General features: G+C 40.4%; 2 protein-coding genes across 10 annotated transcripts in view; one reads left to right on the forward strand and one right to left on the reverse strand.

Moving 5' to 3' along the window:
* Window positions 1–23,145, reverse strand: part of PAICS (phosphoribosylaminoimidazole carboxylase and phosphoribosylaminoimidazolesuccinocarboxamide synthase) — a 51,439-nt gene that overhangs the window by 21,739 nt on the left and 6,555 nt on the right. For 2 of the 7 annotated variants that reach the window (XM_080591144.1, XM_080591145.1), the window contains exons 2-6: window positions 18,034–18,433; window positions 13,120–13,206; window positions 9,317–9,796; window positions 8,186–8,275; window positions 2,885–2,968 (exon numbers count right to left, since the gene is read on the reverse strand). In XM_080591144.1, coding sequence (XP_080447270.1) covers window positions 2,885–2,968; window positions 8,186–8,275; window positions 9,317–9,796; window positions 13,120–13,206; window positions 18,034–18,421 — 1,129 coding nt within the window. In that variant the 5' untranslated portion in view covers window positions 18,422–18,433. The remainder of the gene's footprint in view (window positions 1–2,884; window positions 2,969–8,185; window positions 8,276–9,316; window positions 9,797–13,119; window positions 13,207–18,033; window positions 18,434–23,145) is intronic. The other 5 variants (XM_080591146.1, XM_080591147.1, XM_080591148.1 and 2 more) reach the window with 5 other exon arrangements.
* PPAT (phosphoribosyl pyrophosphate amidotransferase) overlaps window positions 1–23,145 on the forward strand; it is a 48,577-nt gene that overhangs the window by 13,320 nt on the left and 12,112 nt on the right. For all 3 annotated transcript variants that reach the window (XM_080591154.1, XM_080591153.1, XM_080591155.1), the window contains one exon: window positions 20,159–20,225. In XM_080591154.1, the coding sequence (XP_080447280.1) occupies window positions 20,159–20,225 (67 nt within the window). The remainder of the gene's footprint in view (window positions 1–20,158; window positions 20,226–23,145) is intronic.

Below are 23,145 nucleotides of genomic sequence, written 5' to 3' on the forward strand. Positions count from 1 at the left end.
CATTTGTAAGGGCACGCTCCTGTGGATTCACTCACAGCCAGTAGGGCTCGAACTGCAGCGCTTTCCCTGGCAGAGTCATTCATGTTCACTGGCTGTTGCCACGAAATGAGCAGGGACTGCTCCAGAAGTCCCGCTGTCAAGTTTGGGAACTGCACGTGATTCAGCTGTGATTAGGAGGTGCATCAGGCACAGGCACCTGTACACAGACCTGCACGCAGTGGCATTGCTAAAGCTTCATTTCATACCGCTGAGTGTGGGTTTTCTGAGATCCTTGAGTACGAGAAAGCAGTTGAAAACAGGCCTTTGCTCCTTATTACTAGTTCTCCTCTACTTGGGTTTTCTTTTTGCCACAGAAAAGTGGTGTCGAGTCCATTTTACTAAGCTACTGTGGTGGGTTTCAAGTCTGGGCTTTCAGGTGTACCTGTCCCCCATTCCAGAAAGGAGACAAGGAACAGATGCTCCATTTTGTGGGGCAGGTTGCAAGCTTTTGCTCCCAGTTAGGAGGTAACCATGTTTGTTTACTTTGGGGTGAAAGGCTAGCCTCTGTTACAGAGCTGATGTAATGGAGATAGCATAAGCAGTAGAAAAATTGGAAAGTAAACAATTTGTTAAAGCTTTTGTGGAAATCTTATTGCCTAAATTGCACTTTCTACATGCAGGGATGGCTCAATCTGAAACTATTCTATGCAGCTTAAATGACAAAACAGGGAAGACATGAGAAGTATTTTTTATTCTACTCGCATCAGAGCTCTCTTCAAAATTCCATTGCTAACAGGATAGAGACATCGTTCTTTTTCTACACATCTACATGCCATTTTTTTTCTTCCTTGGCAAAGCTGAGGCTACAAGAGCTTTGCACTCTTTCACAGCATAAAAACTACAGTTTCAAAAATAAAACTCTGGTTGGACAGGAGCCCTCAGAGTTCTTGAAGCCATCTATGGACGTCAAAACCCAGCTCTGCTGACTCTGGGCTTGCTTTCTCATGCTTAGACTTCTTTGAGGCTGAAAGTTCAATTTGTGAGGTATTACTTGTTGGGTTGGGAGGGGGAGAAAGATTAGTTCTTATAGTTTTAGAGGGGGATGTCACAGACCTAGTATGTTCAACGAAGTTTTCAGGAAATGGTGGAAGTAAATATTCCTTATATGTTTGAAAAACTGAGTGAATGGTTTAGATACTTAGACATAAGAGATAGTTGGTAAATTAGTGTTCGTTTGATATACTTTCTATAATGGTGCTTGCTAATTTATGCAGAGTAGTATTTGGAATTCATATTTTCTTTGCAACGTGCTTTATCTTAAATATTTGGTAAATATTTTTCACAAGCCATATGCAGGAATTAACGTCACACCTATGGAAAACTTAGAATCAGAAATTACATTCTTACAATCGTGTGTGTGATTTACTTGAGGTGCTAACAGAAAAAAAATTTTCATAAACATCTATTTCATAATTAGGTTTCCCCATAACTCTTAACAAAATTCTTGCATCTGCAGCTATTGGAAATGCAGCCTTGAACTAGGAAGGAGCAATAGTTCTGATCCTGGGCTCTCGAGTGATTTTTTTTGTTTTGTTTTTTATTTTTTGAACTATGATCCAAAAACCATGGCTTTCCCTTCATCAGGCGCTCATTCTTTCAACCATGCTTGTTCTCTGATCTTTCTGCCTTTGGCAGTGGCATTTGTGTACTGCTGACCAGGGTGACTGCTATCCTAAGATGGACGTTATATGACAGGAACAGGGAAATTTTTTATGTATAAAGCAGTCAGTTGATTTGCATAACATTTATTCTGTCATTGTGTATGAACTCTTCTTTGCATTGGTGTGACCTTGCTATGTCTCTGAACTTTCAGGGACACAGTCTTACTTTATCCTTAATGGAATTTGTGTTTTCTGTGTCATTGCTGTGATTACTCTGATGTTGTCCTCAGTGTCATACTCCTTACAGTTATCTTCCATAATCAAGAACAACCTATGTAAACACTTTTAAAAGCTGTGCTGGATAGAGAGTCTGAACACCCAACTTCAAATAACACAATTGCCAAGAAGACAGCACCTTGCCTGCATCACAGAAATACTGATGCAAACAATACTTACTGTAGAAACTTTCAGGGTACAAGGGCAAAGAATTTGTCATTCACAGAATCATAATAGAATTTTTTATTCTTTCCATTAACTTCTGAGTATAAACAGTAATACCATAAGAGTATAATTTGATCCAGGATGTCAGGCCAATAGATTTCAATGTCATTGTTATTTCCTCTAATGTCTTTTTTTCATGACCATCCATGGTTTCTATGTTCAGTTATTCCAGAAGATTATTATCCCTAGTGTATTCTAATGTCAATTTTAAACGATTTTAGTAAAACAAATTTCCTGAATACTTGTCATTGTTGTCAACTTACAACTTCTGCATATTGCTGAGGCCTCTGATTTCAGTTTTACATGTAAAATAATGCAGAATATTTATGGTAATTGTTGGATAGTGATAGTCTGAAATTGAATGGACTGTCATGGAATAGTTTGGAAAGACAGACAAGGCATAAAATGTTCAGTGTTTACAAGACAGCTATTTAGTCTTCCAGTTCATCCTCTCTAGTAGATTTGTATGAAAAAGAACAGTATTTTTGTCACAATTAAATGCATATTTATCACAAATAGCAAAATAGGAAGTATGTTGTCAGGAGAAATAAGATCTTTTTATCAATAAGGGGAAGGACAAGCTTATGCATTTTTTGCACTATGAAATCAAACAAAACCAGATTTTATAACCCAGAAGTAGCTTGAGTATGATGTGTAAGAGTAAGACACAAATCTTAGGAATCTGCAGTTCCCAGTAAAGTAGAGTGTGCTGTTATAACCATCAGGCTACAATCTTCACCTACCTACGTCAATTGTCTCCTTCTTTATTTGTGTAGCTTCCAGAGCTGCCAAGGAGGAATTGTTGAAGTCCTCATCTTCAAGGATTTCTGCACCAAAAAAAATTAGAACTCTTATTAAGTAAACAGGCCTTAAGTTCATAGTATCATAGAATGGTTTGTATTGGAAGGGACCTAAGGGATTATCTAATTCCAGCCCCACTGCCATAGGCAGGGATGCCACCCACTAGATCAGGTTGCTCAAAGCCCCATCCAGTCTGGCCTTAAACATTTTCAGGGATGGGGCATCTACAACATTCACAAATTACATCTGTAGGATCACCAACTTGAGAATGTCTGTAACAATAACAATTGTTAGAGATTTCATCTCTAAATAAATTAAACTGTCACTTTCTGGAACAGTGGGCTTTATGAGCCTAGTGTAAGCAATTATAAAATAAATACAGAAGACCATGTAACAACTGCTCAGTGTAAGTTTATGGATGAAATGTACGAACTCCTATGGTATTAAAACCTGAATTAGAATTAGTTGAATCGTTCTCTGATCATGGTTGTAAGTCATGTAGTACAAGGCAAACCTGTATGCAGCAGAACAAGCAAGATGGTGACTTCCATAAGGGCTTCCATACACACTGAAATTATTGCAAGGCTCTCAGGTGACTGATGTTAGGAGTCACTGAATTAGACCCAGCTGGAGCAAGGGGCCTTTCACTGACATCATGGTGCTCTGCCTGGATGACTGATCTGCAGGACTGCTTGCTTGCTTGATGGAGACAAAATACTAAATTCTTGTCATCAGAGTGTCACCCCTGGTGCAGGATACGGGAGGGTTTACATCAACGCTGCCCGGGCTCTGGGCACCCTGACAGCTGTGACAGCAGGAGAGTCACGGGGAGGAGAGCTCAGCACCTCTGTCATTGGTCCTCTCTTGTTTAACGGAGAACGCCACCCCTGTGCCCTGGGACAGGCTGGCAGATGATGCAAGTGGTCTCTCCAACCCTCATTTCCAGGTGAGGAAACTGGTGTACAGAGGTTACAGGCTGAAGGCCACGCTGGATCAATGGCAGCAGTTTCTGGCTCCCAGCCTGTTCTCAGTCCATTCAAGAATATTGCCCCCAAACATTGGGCAATAACGCATGATCTATAGCCATTTTATTAAAAATTACCACTGAATCGATAAGGACTTGTTTGCATCAGGCGTTCTTTATGATGTGACCAGCATCATGTGCTTTTTTTCCCTTTTTTCTGGTGAGCCAAGAATGCGGGTAGATAGCCTGGCTTTTTTTCTGAGCTGCTTGTCTGAGTGTTTTGGGGGAGGGCATGAGGAGAGCAAGAGGGAGCCAAACAGAACAAACCATTGACAGTTTCTGGCATGGATAAAAGAAATTGGCTCCAGCCACATTGTTTAGTCAAGCTATAGACAGTTGCCAGCAAATATGCTTAATCTCTACTTTGTATTTGAAGCATTGTTCACAAGGCCACCAGACCAATGCTGTAGCAATCTTTTCCTTTTACTCCCTTGGAATGATAGAGCTATGTTCTCTTTTGGCACCGTGCTCACTATTGCTATTAATCTTGTGTTCTGGCTCACAAGGCAAGATCAGTAATTTGTCTCCTAATCCTTACCCTCATGTGTGTCATGTATAGTATAAAAGGGGAAGGGGGAGGAGGATTTTTCAATGTGTGGCCGATGTTAACTCTCCAACAGGCTGCAAAGTTGCTGCCATGCAGATTGGCATGTCGCTCTGCCATGCAGAGCTGTGAAACTGATGTAGACTACTCTGGAGTTAGTGTCTGCAGACTGAGTATGCCCTAGGCTAAGCCAGTGAATAATCAAGAACCATTGCTTTTGCACTTCTCTGAAACATCTACTTCATACCAGCCTGGAGCATATGTATTAAAACATTCTCTTTTGATTTTATATCTGTACCTTTAAAAATTCCATGCACGCAGCAGCCAGCATTCAGAAGAAGCCAACATAAGTGCCTGAGTGTGTACTGACTTAAGATCCTAACTTTAAACAACCATTAAAGAAAACAAAAACCTTTGCTTAGCAATGCACCTTGGCAGTGTCACAACTTAGTCTGAATTTGTCCTGAGACAGACATATAGTAAAGTATGCAGGGCACCAAAAAATCTAAAGAATGACAAGAAAAGTAATTTGATGGGAACAAAACACCTGCTGTTGATATTTTTTAAGAACTTTGGGCTACCAGCATTCCACAGAGTTATGTTTTTGTCTCCACTGTTGCTTCCCACAGTACCTGAAATTTAATCAAATACCTCAAATTTAATTAAACACCTGTACACAGTCTGTGGTGATGCTGCAAAGTCTGACATGTTTGGAACATACACATATGCGGAGTTTGAACTGACTGATCACCGTGTGTACAAACTGAAGCAATTTGGCTCTTCTAAATAGATTTCCAGAAATAGCTGCCCTTAAACATGATCCCATGAAATATAAAACAGCAGTCAAAATGACTAAGTAAGGTTTTATTTCCAGATTGATTTAATATAGATGGGTGTTAGCAGGAAAGGGAAAATTTAGTGACCCTAGGCTCTCTCTACTGGTTTTGTGACTGATACAATACTCTTGCACCCTCTGCTGGCCAGTCTGTTGAGAAAGTTCCTCCAGTACAATGCTGTGAGATAAACTTTCAATGAAGTTGCAGTCTGTACGAGAACATGTAAGGATTTATTTACCTCTGTCTGTTCCTTCTCAGGTGCACATTGGCTACTCTTTAAGTAGCAAATACATTTGTGCAGAGGTGAAAAAATGCAATGAAACAGGAAATAACTAGGCATTTCCCTGTGACTGGTACATTTGTCTTTTAACTAATACCATCTGAGTCTTTTTCCTTGCTGGCGTATGGCAAACCCGACTGGACAGTTTATAGATTAGCAGTGGAGATGATGTTACTATGGCTGATAACACAGATACACCTGTAAGAGCGTGAGAATCACGTGTACTTTGGAGGAAGCTGGTGCAACTCTGCACATCTATGCTACTGCAGTTGCCAGAAAGCAGATGTCTGCCCAGGCTTGCTAATATGTAGAGACAAATGTGCACTTAACTCTGACTGCAGAGTACATTAACTCCATGTACAAATTAGGAAGATGACCCAACATGAAAACCCAGTGAAAGGTTCACTGAATTTCTTAATTTTTTATTACAATTCTTTAAAAAATGTTAAATGTATATATATTATGATTACATGTTTGTTGAGAAGCAGTTTTCTATGAAAGTCCTGCTGAATAGGTAATAGTCCTTAAGAAGCCACATGCTAAAAGCTATTGACTGTCAGAGATCTACTAATATCAAAGAACCCACATAACATGGTATATCTGCCTGATTGCCTTTTTCATTATTTATCTTCAAATGAATTTATGAATACAAAGGTACATACAATCTCTTTAACAGTTTTCTTACTTTAAATTCATTTGAACTATCAGAGAAAGGCATGTACCACATTAGAGAATAAAGGGTGTCCACGATATTGCAATGTAAAAAGTGTGCACCTGTTCTCTGCTTTATATAATACCTAATTATGTTACTATAAACAATACAAAACTCTCAAGTGTTCTTTACCACTTGTGGTAAAATGATTTGAGCCTGTACTGTGCATTTGGGAATGAGGGAAATAATTTTGGAAGCTGAAACTGCATCTTTTTAAGAAGGAGTGCTGTTTTTTGCCTTTTTTTTTTCCCTTCAAAGTTTGAACAGTAGTCTTCTGAATGAGCAGGCTGAGCCAGAGAAACTTAATGAAACACTTGATATTTTAATCCCTGCCCACAAAATCATACTGCAATTGCAATTACCCAGAAACAAACAAACAATGCTGTTAAATACATATATTTGAGAAGGGAAATGGTAACCACTGTAAACTATAGATATCTAACAGCTACACATATCCTGACATAATATTAAAAAATTTAAAAAAATGAATACTCAAAACTGTACTGGAAGTATACAGCTAACTTTTTCTTCAGTAACCGATTTGGAAGCTTGTGATCCAAAACGTTTTCAGTATTGCATAGCTGCAAGCAGCTGATAACTATGCCAGATGACAGTTTAATGTCACTGCTGAATCTATGTATTATTACAGTGTCTTGCCTACTGCTCATATACATGTAGTATTATTACTTGTTGATGGGAGGAAATGGAAGTTGATGCATTTTACAAATTGTCTTAACTGGATCCCACAGAGTGCAGGTTATGATTTCTTACATATTTTGTCTCTTTTAAAGGGAAGTCCCTGTAGGAAATGCACTTTCCATGACAACCTATTTTTCCCTAATGAATGCCTCTGTGCTTATGGTGATCTGCTAAAAGGCCAGTTATGCATTTCTTTGTGAGTAAATTTAAATTAATAAATGTAATTATACTTGAGTGGTGAGGCAAGAACACCACTGTCCAGTATACCTCGTATTACCTCTCATCATCAACCATGTCTTTACTTACTTGTCATAGCTGTTTCTTTCCTTATATGCAGAGCTGCCAGATTCTCTGCAGAAGTATTTACTGTAACATCATGTGTCAGAAGATTTTTAATTTGACATTAAAACCTTTCAGGTTCACATTAGACCACTTAAAATTCTGTCAGAGTACTCCTTTACACCTAATTTATGAGCACATTCTACCTCATGCTACAGAAGGAGACCGTGAGGTGCTCTCTACTGTGGAGAGACACATCTGTCAGTCTTCCAGGCTTTCATACGTGCTTCTAGCTGGATGTTGAATTCCCACTTCTCCTGAAAGTTACGCTGTCAGACATAAGCCATAATATTTCTTTGTAAAGAGCATATGACCTTCATTTTTTAGCAGCCACCATGAAATGGAGAGTGATACTCTGAAATGAAATTTCTACCTCAACATGAGTGTTTACAGAATTATATTAAGTACTGATCTAATTATGTTGTGAAAAAGAGAATACCGTGTTAACCTTTGCACAGGAGACTGAACAATTCTGTTCCTTGGGGACTTACAGCTTAAGTAAAAGTAAATGCAGTAATACATTACACTCAACTTGCTTAAATCAGTAGTTTCTTCTTTATGTCTTGCACCCTGAATCTTCAAAAAGATTATTTACTAGACTGTTTTTACCAAATTTAGCAGAGCATTGAGAATGTGCACATGTATGTCTGTATTCATTAAAAGTATGGTTACTATTATTATGTTATTTCCTCCTTAAAAGTTTTTAGGCCTCTGCATTTTCTGTCATTACAATGCACACTCATTTTAGAAATCAATCTGAACTTACTAAATTTAGGAATTTGTATAAAATAGAAGACTTTTCAGTTTACCTGAGTCAGAAACTTTCTTTACATCTGCAATCTGTAGGTCTTCTGACATACTACTAACAGAGTCCTCTTCACCTGTGTCTCCAGGCATTTCTGTGTAAATAATGCTATGTTAATCAGGGCACCACATTTGTGTACTACATAAGAACAGCTGTGCTGTGTCAAATCAAATGAGCCGTCCAACCTAGGATCCTCCTTATGCCAGCCCTCAGTAGTAGATGTATAAGTAAAGAGTCTACAAACAGCAACTGAAGACTGAAACTTCCCCAAAAACACTTTCATAATTTTGGGGCAGAGAATGTACGCTCATCTTTGTGTTACATTTTTCTTCATTGACTTCTTCCATTCTTCCATTAACCTACTAGCTTCTAGACTTATATTTAGCCACCATAATACCCACTGTGTAGGATTCTTACTGTGTAACGATCACTTTAATTTTGTTATTAAACAACAGGCCTCTTCCTGGCTGTACATTAATAAATAAATAAATAATAAATAACTCTTATGCAGTGTAGGTTCATCAGTCTCCTAATTCTGCGTTAATCCAGCCAGTACCAAGTTATCCATCAATAAGCACACAAAAATAAAGGCCAGTTCTGACAGCATTCTTTGTGCTGGTGACCACATTTTGCTATTTTCACAATAGCTGTCCCATGACTGGGGAGTGCTCCAAAGGCCAGTAAAACTGGACTTATTGGGGACTATAAGAGAAAGACAGGTTAAAATGTTAATTTTTAACTGATGTAAGTACAGACTTCTTTTGGTCAGTGTCTTCATTTTTCCAGTAACAGTCTGACCACCTCTCAGATCCATTTTTTACCTATGCTGGGAACAGTCCCTTCAGATATGATTTTGATCGGAGTGGTCTCTCTGTATCTTTGTCTTACCCTACATCTCCCTCTTATCTTTCTCTTTTTGTTTTCCAGTTATATAAAAAAATGTCTGGGGCAATCACACAATAATATTCATTGAACTACTGGACAAAACAATAAATTTCCGTTCTGGGTTCCCCACCTACCCCACCCAGCAAACTGGTTAATCTAGCTGCTTGGTTTCTTTGGTTCTTTTAAGGTCTCTGTAGTGCTGGAAAAAATAAAACTTTTAAATGACACATGGGTAGCTGAAGTAACTTACCTATGCAGTCCTTTTCTGATTTTCCTTCTGTCCATTCTGGAGGCCTCCCACTCTCCTCATTATCTGATTTACTTTCTTGTTCCATGGTACTGTGCCCCAGAATAGCATCCAGTTCATTAAAAAACTTCATACTTTTACTTGTACTCCCCGAGCCTTGGGCATTTTTTACACTCCTGTATTCATGTTTCAGATTTTTACATTTTGTCCTGCACTGCTTCCAGTCCCTGACAATTCCGAACTTTCGAAGTCTAGCGGCAACATGTTCAAATATTCTTTTATTTCTCACTGTCCCCTCCAGTTGTTGCTGGATATTTTTGTCTGACCATATGTGTATTAGAGCTCTGACTTCATCAACAGTCCAGTGTTTTCCTCCTTCGTTTGCTACTGTTGGAATAAAAGCCGGAGTTTTAGAAGCCTCTACTGCTGACGGTGGATTACCTGCATCGTCTGGGGTAGGGGAGAGACACAGACACGGGTTACCTGCATTAGGTAGGTGGGGTGGGGAAAGGAAAGGAAAGGACAGAGAGAATGAGAATGAAGCATGCTGGTTCCTGACAAGTTTTCTCTCCACAGAAAGATGGAGCAGAGGTGACGTTAAAATCAAGGTACTGGTTATTAATTTGCCAACTTTCTGTTGTGACATCATTTTTGTCTTTTCTTGAAAGCCTGTGTTAAGGTAGTGCATGTACATTTAATTAATCTGAGAAGAACACTTCTGCTCCCTAGTATGTTTAACTTTTACTCGTAAGACCCTTGAGAACAACCTATTAACTTTTGTTGAGACATAGGTCAGGAGGAGAGAACTGTCTGAATGGCACAAAGTGCTGTATTATTAACACAGTAACAGGTTGGGTCCCTAGTCACTGACACTAGCATAAAGACTTAACTTTATGCATTCATCTCATGCCTCTGGTTTTACACACATTCAGAACATCAAACTGGGTAAGGAGCTGAAGAATCTGATTCTTAACTCTGAACAAAGCACCCCTTTTTTGGGGAGTGGGGAAATGGAGGCTCCTGCCTTGAGTTACACAAGAACATTGGTGTGATACTGAGGCCAGCTCTCCTGAACATCTCCCTTTCTCAGTATGGACCACTATAAACATTAATGCTGTTTGTTTTTGGTTTTTAATAAAAATTAAAATTTGAGTTATCTTACTCTGCAATAAGATGATTTTTTTTTTTTACTTTTTCCAGTCTCCAACTTTTTTTTTTAATATTAAGAGATAAAAGGAGATGCCATGCGATTACTGAAAACACTGAAATACAATCTCTTGCAAATTTAAAAAAATGTTTCCTTATTTGCAATTAAGAATTTGCTTAAGGACTTGATTTTGATTATCAAATTAGTTTGCAAAGTTGTTTCTCATGTATTTTCCAAATCTTTACAAAAAAAAAAACAAAACAAAACAAAAAAACAACTCTTTTAAAAACATCCCCAGTGCTTTATCAAAGAGAACAGGAAAGTGCACAGTAACTGACTCTGTTTTCTGCAGTCATGCTGAAGTGATAAAAGCCACTGCAAGTGCCTTATTCTAAAAGGGCAAGTCAAGCTATGGGGGTGGGTACTTTATAGTCACTGGGCTTTGTTTGACGGCAAAAATATCTGACCTTTGCTTGCACATACAGCTGCAGTAGAGCATGCTTGTGTATAATAACCTGTCTGGGGACAAACTTGTCCTAGATACAGGCATTCTTTGCTTGTCTTATTCCAGTGGTAAAAGCTGTGCTGAGATACCAATATTTTTCCTGTTAGTCCTGTGTTAATTGGAACTCCCCAGCAGTCAGCTGACTGACGTGTTGCTGAGAAGGGTAATTTTCAGGTGACATATCAATTATGCTTTCTTCATTTCTTCCTGAGGGATAATGCTTGTTTACAGGTGAATGCAACCATAGGAATCGCCATGGTTGACAACTGCCAACATTAGGTAAGCTTTATGTAGTCTCTGCTCAGTAGTACTGGGAGCATTGCAACTATCTGTGTTTGCAGATGGGTTCACTCATCACTATCAGAGAGCACCATGGAGACTGGAGGGAAAAACCCCAGAGGAAGAACAGAAGGTGCTTCCTCCACTGGCTCTGCGTTTCTCAGTTAAAGCCATACAGTAGTATGCGTAGTTTGAGAGGGAAACAGTTTCTGTAGTTCTTGTGTAAGTCATTAACAAATTCATTTACAGCTGAGCTCACTTTCAGTTGTGAACATCAGTTTCAATGAGTTCTGCTGACTTGGTGGATTGCTCATTCATTCTTCTATATGCAGAGCAGGTAGAGCAGAGTGGAAAATGGTTGCTAGGTTTGTTCCTCCTTCCCTTTAAAAATCTTGTTATTCAAAATATTTTACCAATAAGCACAGCTTTGAGACAGAGTTGTTGTAGTCACTGTAAAATTTTATGTCTCAACTGTATTTTAGCTCAAATTTGTTTAAAATGACTTACAAAATCATTAAGACAGGGTACCAGAATTTTCTAATCCAGAAGATGTCTTTATGCCATATTTGACATTTTTCTAAGCTTCTTCAACATGAAAAAAGTGAGCAATCTGCTGAAATGAAACCAAAATATTAAGCAATATAGGTATGAAGGGCTCAATATTTTTTCAGTGGTGTTTGAAATAGTACCTGAAATCTAAAAACTAAGAGAAGCGCTAGAGAAGACTTCTCAGTATCAATACATACTTGAGAGCCCATACAATTTAAGTTATTTTGCTGGCTTTGTAGACAGCTTTCCCAGAACTAAAGTGCTCTAGCAGGTCAAACAAATGCGTTTGGCAGTGTGCTACAAGAGCAGTGATGAATAACACAGACCTATTCCCATAAACTTTGATTCAGATACAGCAAGAAAAGTTTTGTTTTTATATGTATGTATACAGTTGCGTGTAAATTTCTTGTCTCTTCTTTAATTTCTTGTTATGCTGGGCAAAAGGAGTTTAGTTTGCGCTCTAGAACCTGTAAGTTTAGCTGGGGCCTTATTTTCTCTCTGAGTATCGCACCTTGGAGTTTATTCTCTAGTGAAAGTTGTGACTGGATTGTGGGACTGGGATGTATGCTGGGGCATAGAGAGCATGTCAGAAATGGAAAGAGCACTTGGGATATTCAGGACAGCACATCCAGGCAAGGAATGAGCTCACTAGTTCTCTCTGATTCTCCCTGAAATGCATTCAGGTTTCTCCATGCCCTTTATCAGCCCCTTGAAGGGGCTTACACCTAGGATTTTCTCCCTCCTGGCTTGCCAGATTTACGTCTTTGCTCTGTAATGACTTCCCTTAGCAAAACTGCTAGAGTAGGGCAGTTTCCAGATGTGTTGTTCTAGCCTTGGTTGGGCTGAAGCTTTGCTCACCAACCTTTGCTTGGAGACATTTGCTGTGAAGCCCATTGCAAATCGGGATTACTCAGTGGGAGAGGTCTGACCCTGCATCTCTCTCCTGGCTCAGGCCATTCACTCATGCTGCCTTAAGCAGAAATTTACATGAGTTGGAGAGAATCCACAAGCTGACGTGTGTATCACACGCTACCATGTGGCACTTAACAAAATGAATGTGGTTAATGTGGTTAATTTGATTACGCTATAGCATGAGATGTGTTTTGAGTGTGAACGGTGGTCAAGCAGGAGGCACATCGTGTGGACAGTATCTAGTGAAGCACGGGACTGCTAAGCACTAAAACTGGGAATGAGATGGTGCACAAGTGTGGCGGTTTTAAAGCTATGCTGATGAGAAATGGAACAATGGCATATTCAAGCTATCAGAAAGCACGTTGACAGCAATGCTGCTTTTTAGTTTTTGGTCTCTGCACCATCATACTATACCTAGTTGAACTGGTCTGACCCGTGACATAAAAAGTAGTGGATCTCCTGAAGCATCCTCATCATCTTCTAAAGAAACTGATATTTCACCTGGGAAGGAAAGAGTTTTCAGATAAAAATAGGTATGGACAAAATTAGCTTATATATGTTTTAGTGAAAATGTCCATACACAATGAGATTATTAACTTTGCAGTTTCCACACTCAATCTGTAGTCAATTTAAAGGGCCAGGAGTTATAGGAGGTAAATTAAATTATTTTACATCTTAAATATGAAGCTTGTCAGAAATATTCTTTATTTTAAAATTCTTGTAGAAACTGACTAGATTCTAGTGACCAGGATGCTTTTCTGACTCTCAGTATTCAGAGCGGACAGCACATGTAAAGTTGGAAAGTAGAGAATGTAAAGTAATAGATGGTAAAAGAGCAGACTTTGCACATTGTTCAGATAAACACAAACCCATTTATATAACCAATTTCCAGGAAGAATATTTAAAGAGTAGGAAGAAAATAAGAACGTTCTACAAAGGGTTCTGGAAATCTCTGAGATTCATTAATGGCATAGAGAAAACAGGGAACTACATTGACTAGAGATCAGACATATATTTGGAGCCGACTGGTTTCAATCTAGGTTTTTTACAGTATTGTATTCCTTACAATCCTTTAAAAAGCAGCATTATAGCAATTGCTGCCTAAGTTTGGAAAGCAGCATACATAAGTCAGGTTATGAATCAGCCTAATGTTCACAGAGCACTTTCAAATTGTGGTGTATTCAACACATCTTGTTGACAGGAGGTATGAAATGCTGATTTCATAAGCATGCTGAGTGAGCTGCTGTCCTTCCCAGCCCGGCAGGTGACGGGGAGCGAAGCTACCTGTTCAGCGGTACCGCACTCGTTTGTAACACAGGGCCGTAACGAGGCGCGGTCATAGTAGTGGAACGGGGCGTCCCTGACGCCGCTCAAATTGAGAACTGCATTTACAGTCGTTTGAAAACACCATCCTAAATCCTTCTGACTTTCAGCAAGACTCAGAATGACTCATATTCACCACGGCCTGATCTCTAGCTGCTCCCAGCTGGCCACCTTGTTTCCCCCTGCGGTGGGTGGGCAGAAGGAAAGGTGTGCTTCTGCCTCCATCACTAGTGCCAGGGCTCAGCTCTGTCCGCCTGAGAGCTGCCCAGTGAACTACAGAGAGGGGAGAGAAATCCTTTGTTGGGACGCTGCTGAATGGGGCATCTGTGGGCATGGGGATGAGAAACCTTTCTTCACACTCTGCTATTTAAAAAGAAACTATTTAATGTCATAAGTAAATAAGAACACAACATAAAGTGTTATATTTGAAAGAAATAATATTTGATGGGAGAAAAAAGTATTTGTTGAGCAAAAACGTTCATATGCGTATATTGCATACCCTTATTAAAAAACCTACATATATAGAATATTTGTAAATGACATGTTTAATGTTGAAAACCAGACATGGAAAACTACGAGTGCCATTTTCAAGTCGGCATTTATAAAGGAGCTTTTTGCGTGTCTAGTAGCTGTGTAAGTTTAGTACCTACAATAATATTTTCGCTGCTAGTGCACTTCTGTTCTGACTTGATAATTTTTCTATAGATGCTGTTGTAAAGCAAAGGGCAATATTAACTATGTTAATATTTAAACATAAAGCAAGAAATACAAGAGATCGTAAATTACAGGAATTACGAGGTGAGCTTTGCTTTTGTAAATCAAGTGCTCGATTTGTTAATACTTGTTCTAACTTGAAATAATCCAAACTGGATAACAAAATGAGAAGGTCAGTTATTTGAACTTTGATGAATTATACCTTTTTAAATGATTATTTAAGCTATAGCTATGTCTTTGCCCTGAAACAGTGTGTTTTGGGAAGACAACATGAACATCATGGGCCTGCACTGCTGCATGTGCTTTGTGGAAAGTGTCATCTTTCCATGAATGAGCTGGGAATTGGTGTGTGTTGCTAGTGAGTTTGGCCTCAGACACTGTTCTCTTAGATTTGATTGTAATTTTAATTATTACTTTCTTCAATTACACTTCCAAGAGAAAACCGCTTTTACAAGATATGAAAAACACCTCAGGGAAACGCTATAGAAATACCACTCAGTCCCATAAAAGTAGTCTTTTTTTTTTCCCTCCTTCTCTTTCCTCCTCCCCCACCCAGCAGTCTCCCAGTATTTGAGAGAATCAAAGAAATCAGACACAAAAACTTGATTTGTAGCTTTACATGAAGGATGGGTATGAGTATTTAGACTGAGGCTAAGTACAATGGTAAAAATAAAGTATTTTCTTTGGGAGCATGCACTGTCCTGTGTCATGCATTTAAAAGAATGAATTAGTACAGCTACTAAGTTCTCCAAATGAAAGAAGAAATGCATACCGAACATTGTTATTTGGCACAGGTTTTAATTTACTGATAGCCTTTTTTACTTCCTGTGCCTCCTATCCAAGGCAGAAGCTTAAGCATCCTTGGTTCCTCCAGCACTGCCAAAATAAGGCTTCTCAGCCGCTTTTGAAAGAGGGGAGGGAACATACCTCCCTCCTCTCCTGTGCTTGAACAGGAGAAACTCAGGAGGACGTCTGCAATGACGCAGATGTACTTCGATATTTTTTGCCTTACAGAGGGCACCCACAGTCCCATTCTTCCCCAAGGCAGCAGAGGAGCTGTGAGGCTCATTGCTGGGTAGGCACATGGGCTGTGCCGAGTCCTGTTTCAACCTATGCGAGTGCTACCTTCAGATCTGCCCCCACAAGAAGGCTTCTGACCATCACAGAGCCACAAATGCCACTTCAGCCTCACAACTGCCCTTCAACGTACTAAGCTCGGCAGCTCCTCCTTTCACAGACACTGCAACTCTGACTGCGGTGGGAAAGGACCGAGCCCCTAAAGGAGCATCACTTGCTCGACTTGTGTCCTTAAATGAAGAAAGTTAATGTTCTCAGGGGTATGCTCTCTGTCCTTTCGTGCGGGTGTACGTACATATGGGTATGACCCCCCAAGAAAGGATAGCTAAAGCATGCTATGTTCTTAATTTTTTTAATCGGTGGACAGAAGAAGTTATTGATCCTTAAACATACCCTGGTGTTCGTGTGGTTACTACACCACACGTACACTGCATAGCTGCAGGATGCTTTATACCTTAGGATGTTGCTATTATGGCTGAATTACAGTTGTGGGAAGCTTTGCATTTAAATTCTTACCATTAATGTTATTACAGTTAGTTGCATTTAATTTGCATTTATCCATAAAGTAATTGTTGTTTTTTTTTTTTTCCCTAAAGCAAGTAAGAGAAATGCTTGGGCACTTAAGAGGGTATTTAATCGTACCACCATTAAAACCAGATTGTGCCAATGCTTCAAAATGAAGTGTGTCTCACCCAGGGGGCAAAGATGTTTGTTTGTGTTTTGTTTTATTCCAGTTTGGGATTCACAACTACTATTAACCTTTTCTGGTTTAAACTTCCTAGAGGCCTAAAGCAGGTGAGAATTAGGATTAACATTTGGTGCAAACTGCATCAAAATACAGAGGATAATCTAAGTCCAGATCCTGAGAAGAAGGACATTCACTATCTTAGCTTCACATAGTCCTCAGGAGCTAACAGTTGTATTAGCCAAAGATCTGGTTCTCAGTTCTGCATGTTTAAAAATAAAAATGGAATGTAGTAGTAATATATAGTGCAGAAAGCACACGTTAAAATAGTATAAAATTGCTGTTTCATTTTAAGTGACTTGTGAAAGACTAGAGACTTTCTGCTAATGATGACAAATTAAGGTCAAGCTTTTACCTAAGGTAAAGAATGGCAAGAGAAATGTTAATTCCTTTTTCTCAGACCTGTACCACAACATAGTAGAGGGAGTCTTGGAAGAGTACAAGGGCAAGCTCCATGTCCAGCACCTTTCTGTGCGTTTAGCAATCTCCCCTGATACTAATTCCATGTTGTTGTTTTTCTTAAAAATGATTCACAGTCTTAAGTAACGTAAACGGGTACATACTATGGGCACAAATGGAGCTAAGGTTTGTATTTCTCTTTTTAGCCTTATTATTTTGACACTCAGAACTATTATTGGGGCTTGTGCTATGGTGACATTCAGAATGTGATGAGGAGATTTGAGTGCTGTCAAATAGCAGATTGACCCTATTGAAATGTTAAGCACAGCTTAAATGCATATGTAGAGAGGGCTCAATAAAACAAGAGATGCAGCTAATTTGGTAAGAAACCCTTCAGAATAAAAGCAGTGGAATTTACTTGTTTTGCCTCTGAATATTCTGGTAAACACAAAGATTTTTACTTTCCTCACTATATGGCAATTTTTCATGTGAAGTTATTAAACATCCTTTGTTTCTCAAAAAAAAAAAAGTTAATTGCTTACAAAAATAATTTAATTTACCTTTAGTTGTCATATCTGAAATTTCATTTACAGAGAAATAGGAGTAAAAATCAGAAGTTTCAGTTCTACCACAGAAAACAGTTCATGACATTTTCCACGTTAGCTTTTATTTTCCTCTAAGTTTATGTCTGAGCAGGAGCTCTACTGAACCCGACTCCAAAGTATTGCGAATAAATGTCAAAGGGAAAAACAAAACCAAAACCAGCCAGTTTTCCTTAATTTAGGGTTTGAACTCGGCGCTGGAGCCTTAACACCAGCGAGTACTTGCCAAGGCTTTAATGTTAGCATGATTTGGTGAGAATTAGGCTGTATTTACAGGCTTCGACACTGGTGGGTGCTAACATTTTTCTGCCCTGCACCAGGAGCGCATCCAGTCAGTCGCTGCTCGCAGCGCTGCCGGGGCTGGGCAGCCTCAGCCGTAAACTTGGGCTTCGGGTCTGTTTGCCCTGGCTCGTTTGTGCGTTTGTTTGGCTTTAAGCAAAGAGAGGAAATAGCAAAGAGTTTTTTTACCTTGGGTGCTGTCTGTGGTGGGGCTGGCGTTCAGCCGCGCCTCGGTCGCGGAGCACCTGCCGTTTTCTGCCGCGCCTAACTGCAGGACAGGTTCATATCGCAATATGGCATCCAGGTCGTGGAAAAACTTCATGGTTTTAGTGGCATCCCCGGAGTTGTGGGCGTATTTAACCGTTCTGTATTCATACTTGAGGTTTTTGTACTTTGCCCGGCACTGCTTCCAATCCCTGCAAACTCCTAACTCCTGCAGCCTTTTGGCAATGTAGATGAATATCCCTTTATTCCTCAGGGTGCCGCGGAGCTGCTTCCTGATGCTTTTCTCGGACCAGACGCTTAGCAAGGCTTTAACCTCCTCCTCAGTCCAGTGCTTCCCCACTCCACACTCCATGTTGAAAGTGACCTGGAAATGATTCACTATTTCTAGCCAAGATCTGGTTCCCTAGGCAACCAGGCGCCTGGTTGTCAGCGCCGCGCTCCGCCGCGCCGCCCCGAGCCGCTGCGGGGCCCGAGCACGGGCGGCCCTTCGGCCTGCGGGCAGCCGGACCCCCACGGAGCCCACCCGAGCCCCTCGGCGGCCATGTCGCCCTCAGGAGACCGCGGGTCTCCCCGGCCTCACGCGAGAAACCGTGCCGGCATCGCCACCGCGTCGCCATCGGGGCGAAAAGCACGGGTGTTTCTGGCTTCCTCTGAGGAGGAACAGCACCCGTGTGGAAAAACGGGCCGGGGAGAGGCTGTGTGGGCGTCCTGCGTGGGCACCGCCGCGGCTCCTCATGAGGCTGCCGCCCGGGCCACAGTGCGTGTGGGTGGCAGGTTTCCAGAGGCGGTGTGGCAGCAACGTGGGCATGATTCAAGTCTTCCTGCGTGGGGGTTGTTTTAAAACTGGGGGCCGCCTACGCGCATTGTTAATTTTCATTAATTATGAGCGATGATTTAATAAAACGCTCGCCTGCGTAGAATTTGCCGAAGTGGCAAAATTGCATAAGCTTTGCACTTCCCTTCTGCTTGTGCTTACTTTTCTGCCATTAGCACTACAAAAAAGATGTAAGCTGCCTGCCTGGAAAGGCCTTTCATTCGGGATGTTTGCTTCTCTCACCCATTTGATTTGGGAGACGTTTAAAGGGACAGCATCGATTTTGAAATGGAAATCGTCTGTCAAACTGAATTGAAAGTCGCTGGATGCGGTGTATCAGTTAGTTTTAATGCCAGTCTTTGTGTTTATAGATGGGGCAATCTTCCTGAGTTAAAATAAGTGTGTTTAAGAATGCCCTCGTTGTGGCGAAACGACCACACGGACACCAGGGTATGTGTAGGGATCAATAACTTCAACCTCGTTTATTGAGGACAGGCTCCCTTCCTACACATTAGCCCTACAAGCGGTACTTTCCCACCAGCTATTCATCGGTTAACAACTTTGCCCGGCAACAGCAAACATTCAGCAACTCCCATGTCTTAAGGGCTGGAGAACAAGCAGTTGGAGACAGCAAGGCGTCTCCTGAATCACCCTTCTTTGTTCTTTCTAACTTCTTTACATTCCTCAGGGCCTCATCGTCACCAGCCCGATGTTATCGCCAGCCGCGGGGCCTGTCGACCCCCATGGCGATCCTCCCACGGTTAGCTGTGCAAATGCCTGCTTGATTGCTTAAGTGCAAGAGTTCAAAAGCTTTTCCACAGGTGATCAGTGACAGAGACAATGCATTCCCTTAAGCAAAAGCAGCAGTTTAAGCCAAAGCGCCCCAAACACCGACAGAAATGCAGTAATGCTGGAGAGCCTACTGCTGGAGCCTGGAGTACCAGCACTGCAAAGTGGCTTGGCAGATTAAGCATCTGCTGTTATTTTATGCCCACACTGAAATTGGACTGCAGTGAGAGGCTGAGCCAGTGCTTATTAGTGGAAAGATTCCCACTGAATTCAGTGGGCTTAGGCACAAACCTTATGTGATTGTTTTTAAATAAAGCATAACACGGGCAAGAAACCACTGTTTTGATTACAAGCATGTAAAATGAAACTATAAATAAACTTGCATTAAAATTTCATCTTGTAAAGAAAGAGGAAAACCCACCAATTTATAGTATGGTACAGCGTTTCATTCTAAGCATTTCATATTTAATTGTATTTTGTCCATAGGGGCCAGGAGAGTGCTGGAATTGTGACAAGTGATGGAGAGTCATCCCAGGCATTCAAAGTGCACAAGGTAAAATGTAAATGCTTTCTGGATTCCCAGCTGAGATGCATGACAGTTTGTTTCAGTGAGGAAACTGAATAATTAGAAAGAGGGGAAACAACATGTTTTGATTAATTGTTTTGGTTTGTCAGAGTGCTGATATTTAATTCTGTTATTTGTGCAATTTCTGACCTAAGTACATGTTTAAAACAGATATGCCAACATTATCCCTGCTGGTTGTATCCATGCACACAGTGGCAGACACACAGAATGTCCAGATCAGGCTATTGTTTTCCTAAAAAGTAGTTACCAAAGTCACCCTGCAGCTAAAGTGTTAACTCCAGAGATTTGGAAGAGTTCATCGACACAGCTTGAGAAAGAGAAAAGAAAAATAGTTACAGGTTCTGCACAAGCAAGTGGATGACATTCTTAGCTTTTAGAGAATCAAGGAAGTGGCAGCTACTGTACCCATAAGTGAAAATGAACAGAATAAATGATTGAATGGAGACCTGAGAAGGTCACTCAGTCTTTCTGAAGCTGAGAGAATCCCCAGGGATGTTAAAAGACATGAAACAGCCACAGCCTCTGACGTATTATGCCAGGAGAATCCCTGCATTTTCTGAGACTGGTTTTGCTCATTCTGTTTTGAATAGTAATAAGGAAAAAATAATCATCAGCCTGTTAAACCCTGGAAGAGCAGTGTATATAGGAAATAAAACTATTTCAGCAGACAAAACACCACAGGGCAATTCTTGATGCCAGTGTGCTCTCTGACCACAGTCCGAAAGCAATTTGGCTTCGTGTTCAGGGGTCTCTGAGGAAGATTGATTAAGCTGTTCAAATCATTGTAAGAGTAAGAACCGTTTTGTTGCAGCAGCGTGTATATCAATGCATGACTGCTGAATGCCTCGTGCACAGTCTTGTCTCTTGAGCGTCATGTTTGTCGCCTCTCCTGGAATTTCCCCCCCTCCTATCTGTTACTTGCAGCCTGATCCTTCCCCCTACACACTTTTAAATGCCAGTTTTCTGAACTACTGCACTGTGTTGTCTGTTCTTCATTCCTGCTCCTGCTTGGGTTTCAGCTTTCCTTAAGGTTTACAGAAATTGCAACTTCCTTTTAAAGTGAGCTTTAAAAGATAAATCCTGTAGTAAATGATACTTCTCAGAATGAACTTGTAGCAGGCAATACAATAAGCAGTAGAGTTTCCACATTAGTGAGCTGACATACTTGGCTGTCATGCTAAGAATTTAATTGACTATCATCATATCAGTTTTGATATTTTAAGAGTTGGAAAGCGTGTGATGGTTTCTCGTATACTTGAAATACCTTTCTCAGCTACATCACCTTTAAAAACCATCATAACCACGGTGTAATAAAGAGCCTGTGGAGTACAATAGATATGATGTGTAATCCTAGAAGTAATGCCAATGTAACAAGCATTTGGGTCTGTTACGCCAGTGGAAATAAGTTTACTAGTCTGACTTGTAAACTAGATCAAAAAAAAAAAAACACAAAACAGTTAAGATGCTACTGTGTCCATTTGTCCTCCAAACCCCAGCTGACTATTCTTAGCAGAGACAACAGAAAGGAAAAGGTGCCTGCTGCTCACTGCATCGATTTACAACCCAGTACGTTAGTGCAAACTCACCTTTGTCAACAGCTTAAGCCAATGCACGTATTAAGAGTACGAACTGTACTGCCTATGGCACGGGTATGTGCTCCTTTCTGATTGTTACTGGCCTTTGACAACAGATTTATAGCCCTTGACAAAGGCTATTAATCCATTGTTTTAAACTCTCCCAGAAGACTCATCCAGATTTGTCTGTTGGAGCCTTTCAGCTAGACTTGTGTAAGGAAACATTAGTGTCATAGCTGCATTGGCTCAGGATGTGGAAAAACTTAAATCTCTTGTATAGGTGTAGCGATGTCAATAGCAGAAAGGCTTTGTCTGACTTTTGCATGCTTGAATATGCAGAAAAATCTATACTGAAGTAGCTGCATTATCATGTTCTGGTATGTACCAGGCTTCATGTAATACAGACATCAAATCATCTTCACTGGGAATTTTTTATACTGGTGCAATTCACATTTACTGTCCCACACCAGCACAATCTAAATCAGCAAAATATTTCAAGTTGCATTTTAAAGATTATGTACTCGTGTCAGCAATGCTGTTTTAAAATAGCATTGCTTGTTTAAGCTATAGCAATGCTTCAAATAGCCACGTCCATTGACACTGGACCTGTGAAATGCCAGATCTCCTGTCAGGATACAACTGGCCAAAGTAAAAAAAGAGCGTGACTGTATTTCTGTACATGGTACAGACTCTAGGCAAGCTTCATGTCATCTGTGAGACAACAGATGATATTTGATCTGGCATAAAGTTTGCTGAACCATTCAAGTAAACCTGTACTAGTTTGACTGTTTGAGGCAATAACTTTTTAACATGACAGTTAAGTATCCTAAAACCACATGTGCAAACACAGCCTTTTAGTATTCTGACTCTATACCAGTCACAGAAGAAAATACCCTAAAGCTTGGCTTTCTTTAAGCTGCTTTGATTGAGCTCTGAAAACATATTTCCTTCCTCTCTGTCTCATCCCACTGTCTTGTTGTACCCACAGCACAGGCTGTGAACCATTCATGACTTTCCAGTCTCTCCCGTATATCTGTGCAGATCCTAAGAGTGTTGTTACCATGTGTGATTTCATGTATATCACAATTACTACGCATGATAGGGAAATCGAGGCTTAGAAGGATGTAAATATTTTCCACAGGCAGCATAAGAAGTAGGGGGTTGTAGGAGGGTTTGGAATCCAGGCTTGATTTCCTCTGTGTGTACAGTTATTTTTTCAGACTATTCTTGCTGCTAAATTGTGTTTCTTGCCAAAAGAAGCTCCTGATGGCTGACTAAAAAGCCTTGACGCATTTCTGCTTTAGATAGAAGGC

Source organism: Anser brachyrhynchus (assembly GCF_964034855.1).
Source record: "Anser brachyrhynchus genome assembly, chromosome: 4".
Taxonomy (NCBI): Eukaryota; Metazoa; Chordata; class Aves; order Anseriformes; family Anatidae; genus Anser; species Anser brachyrhynchus.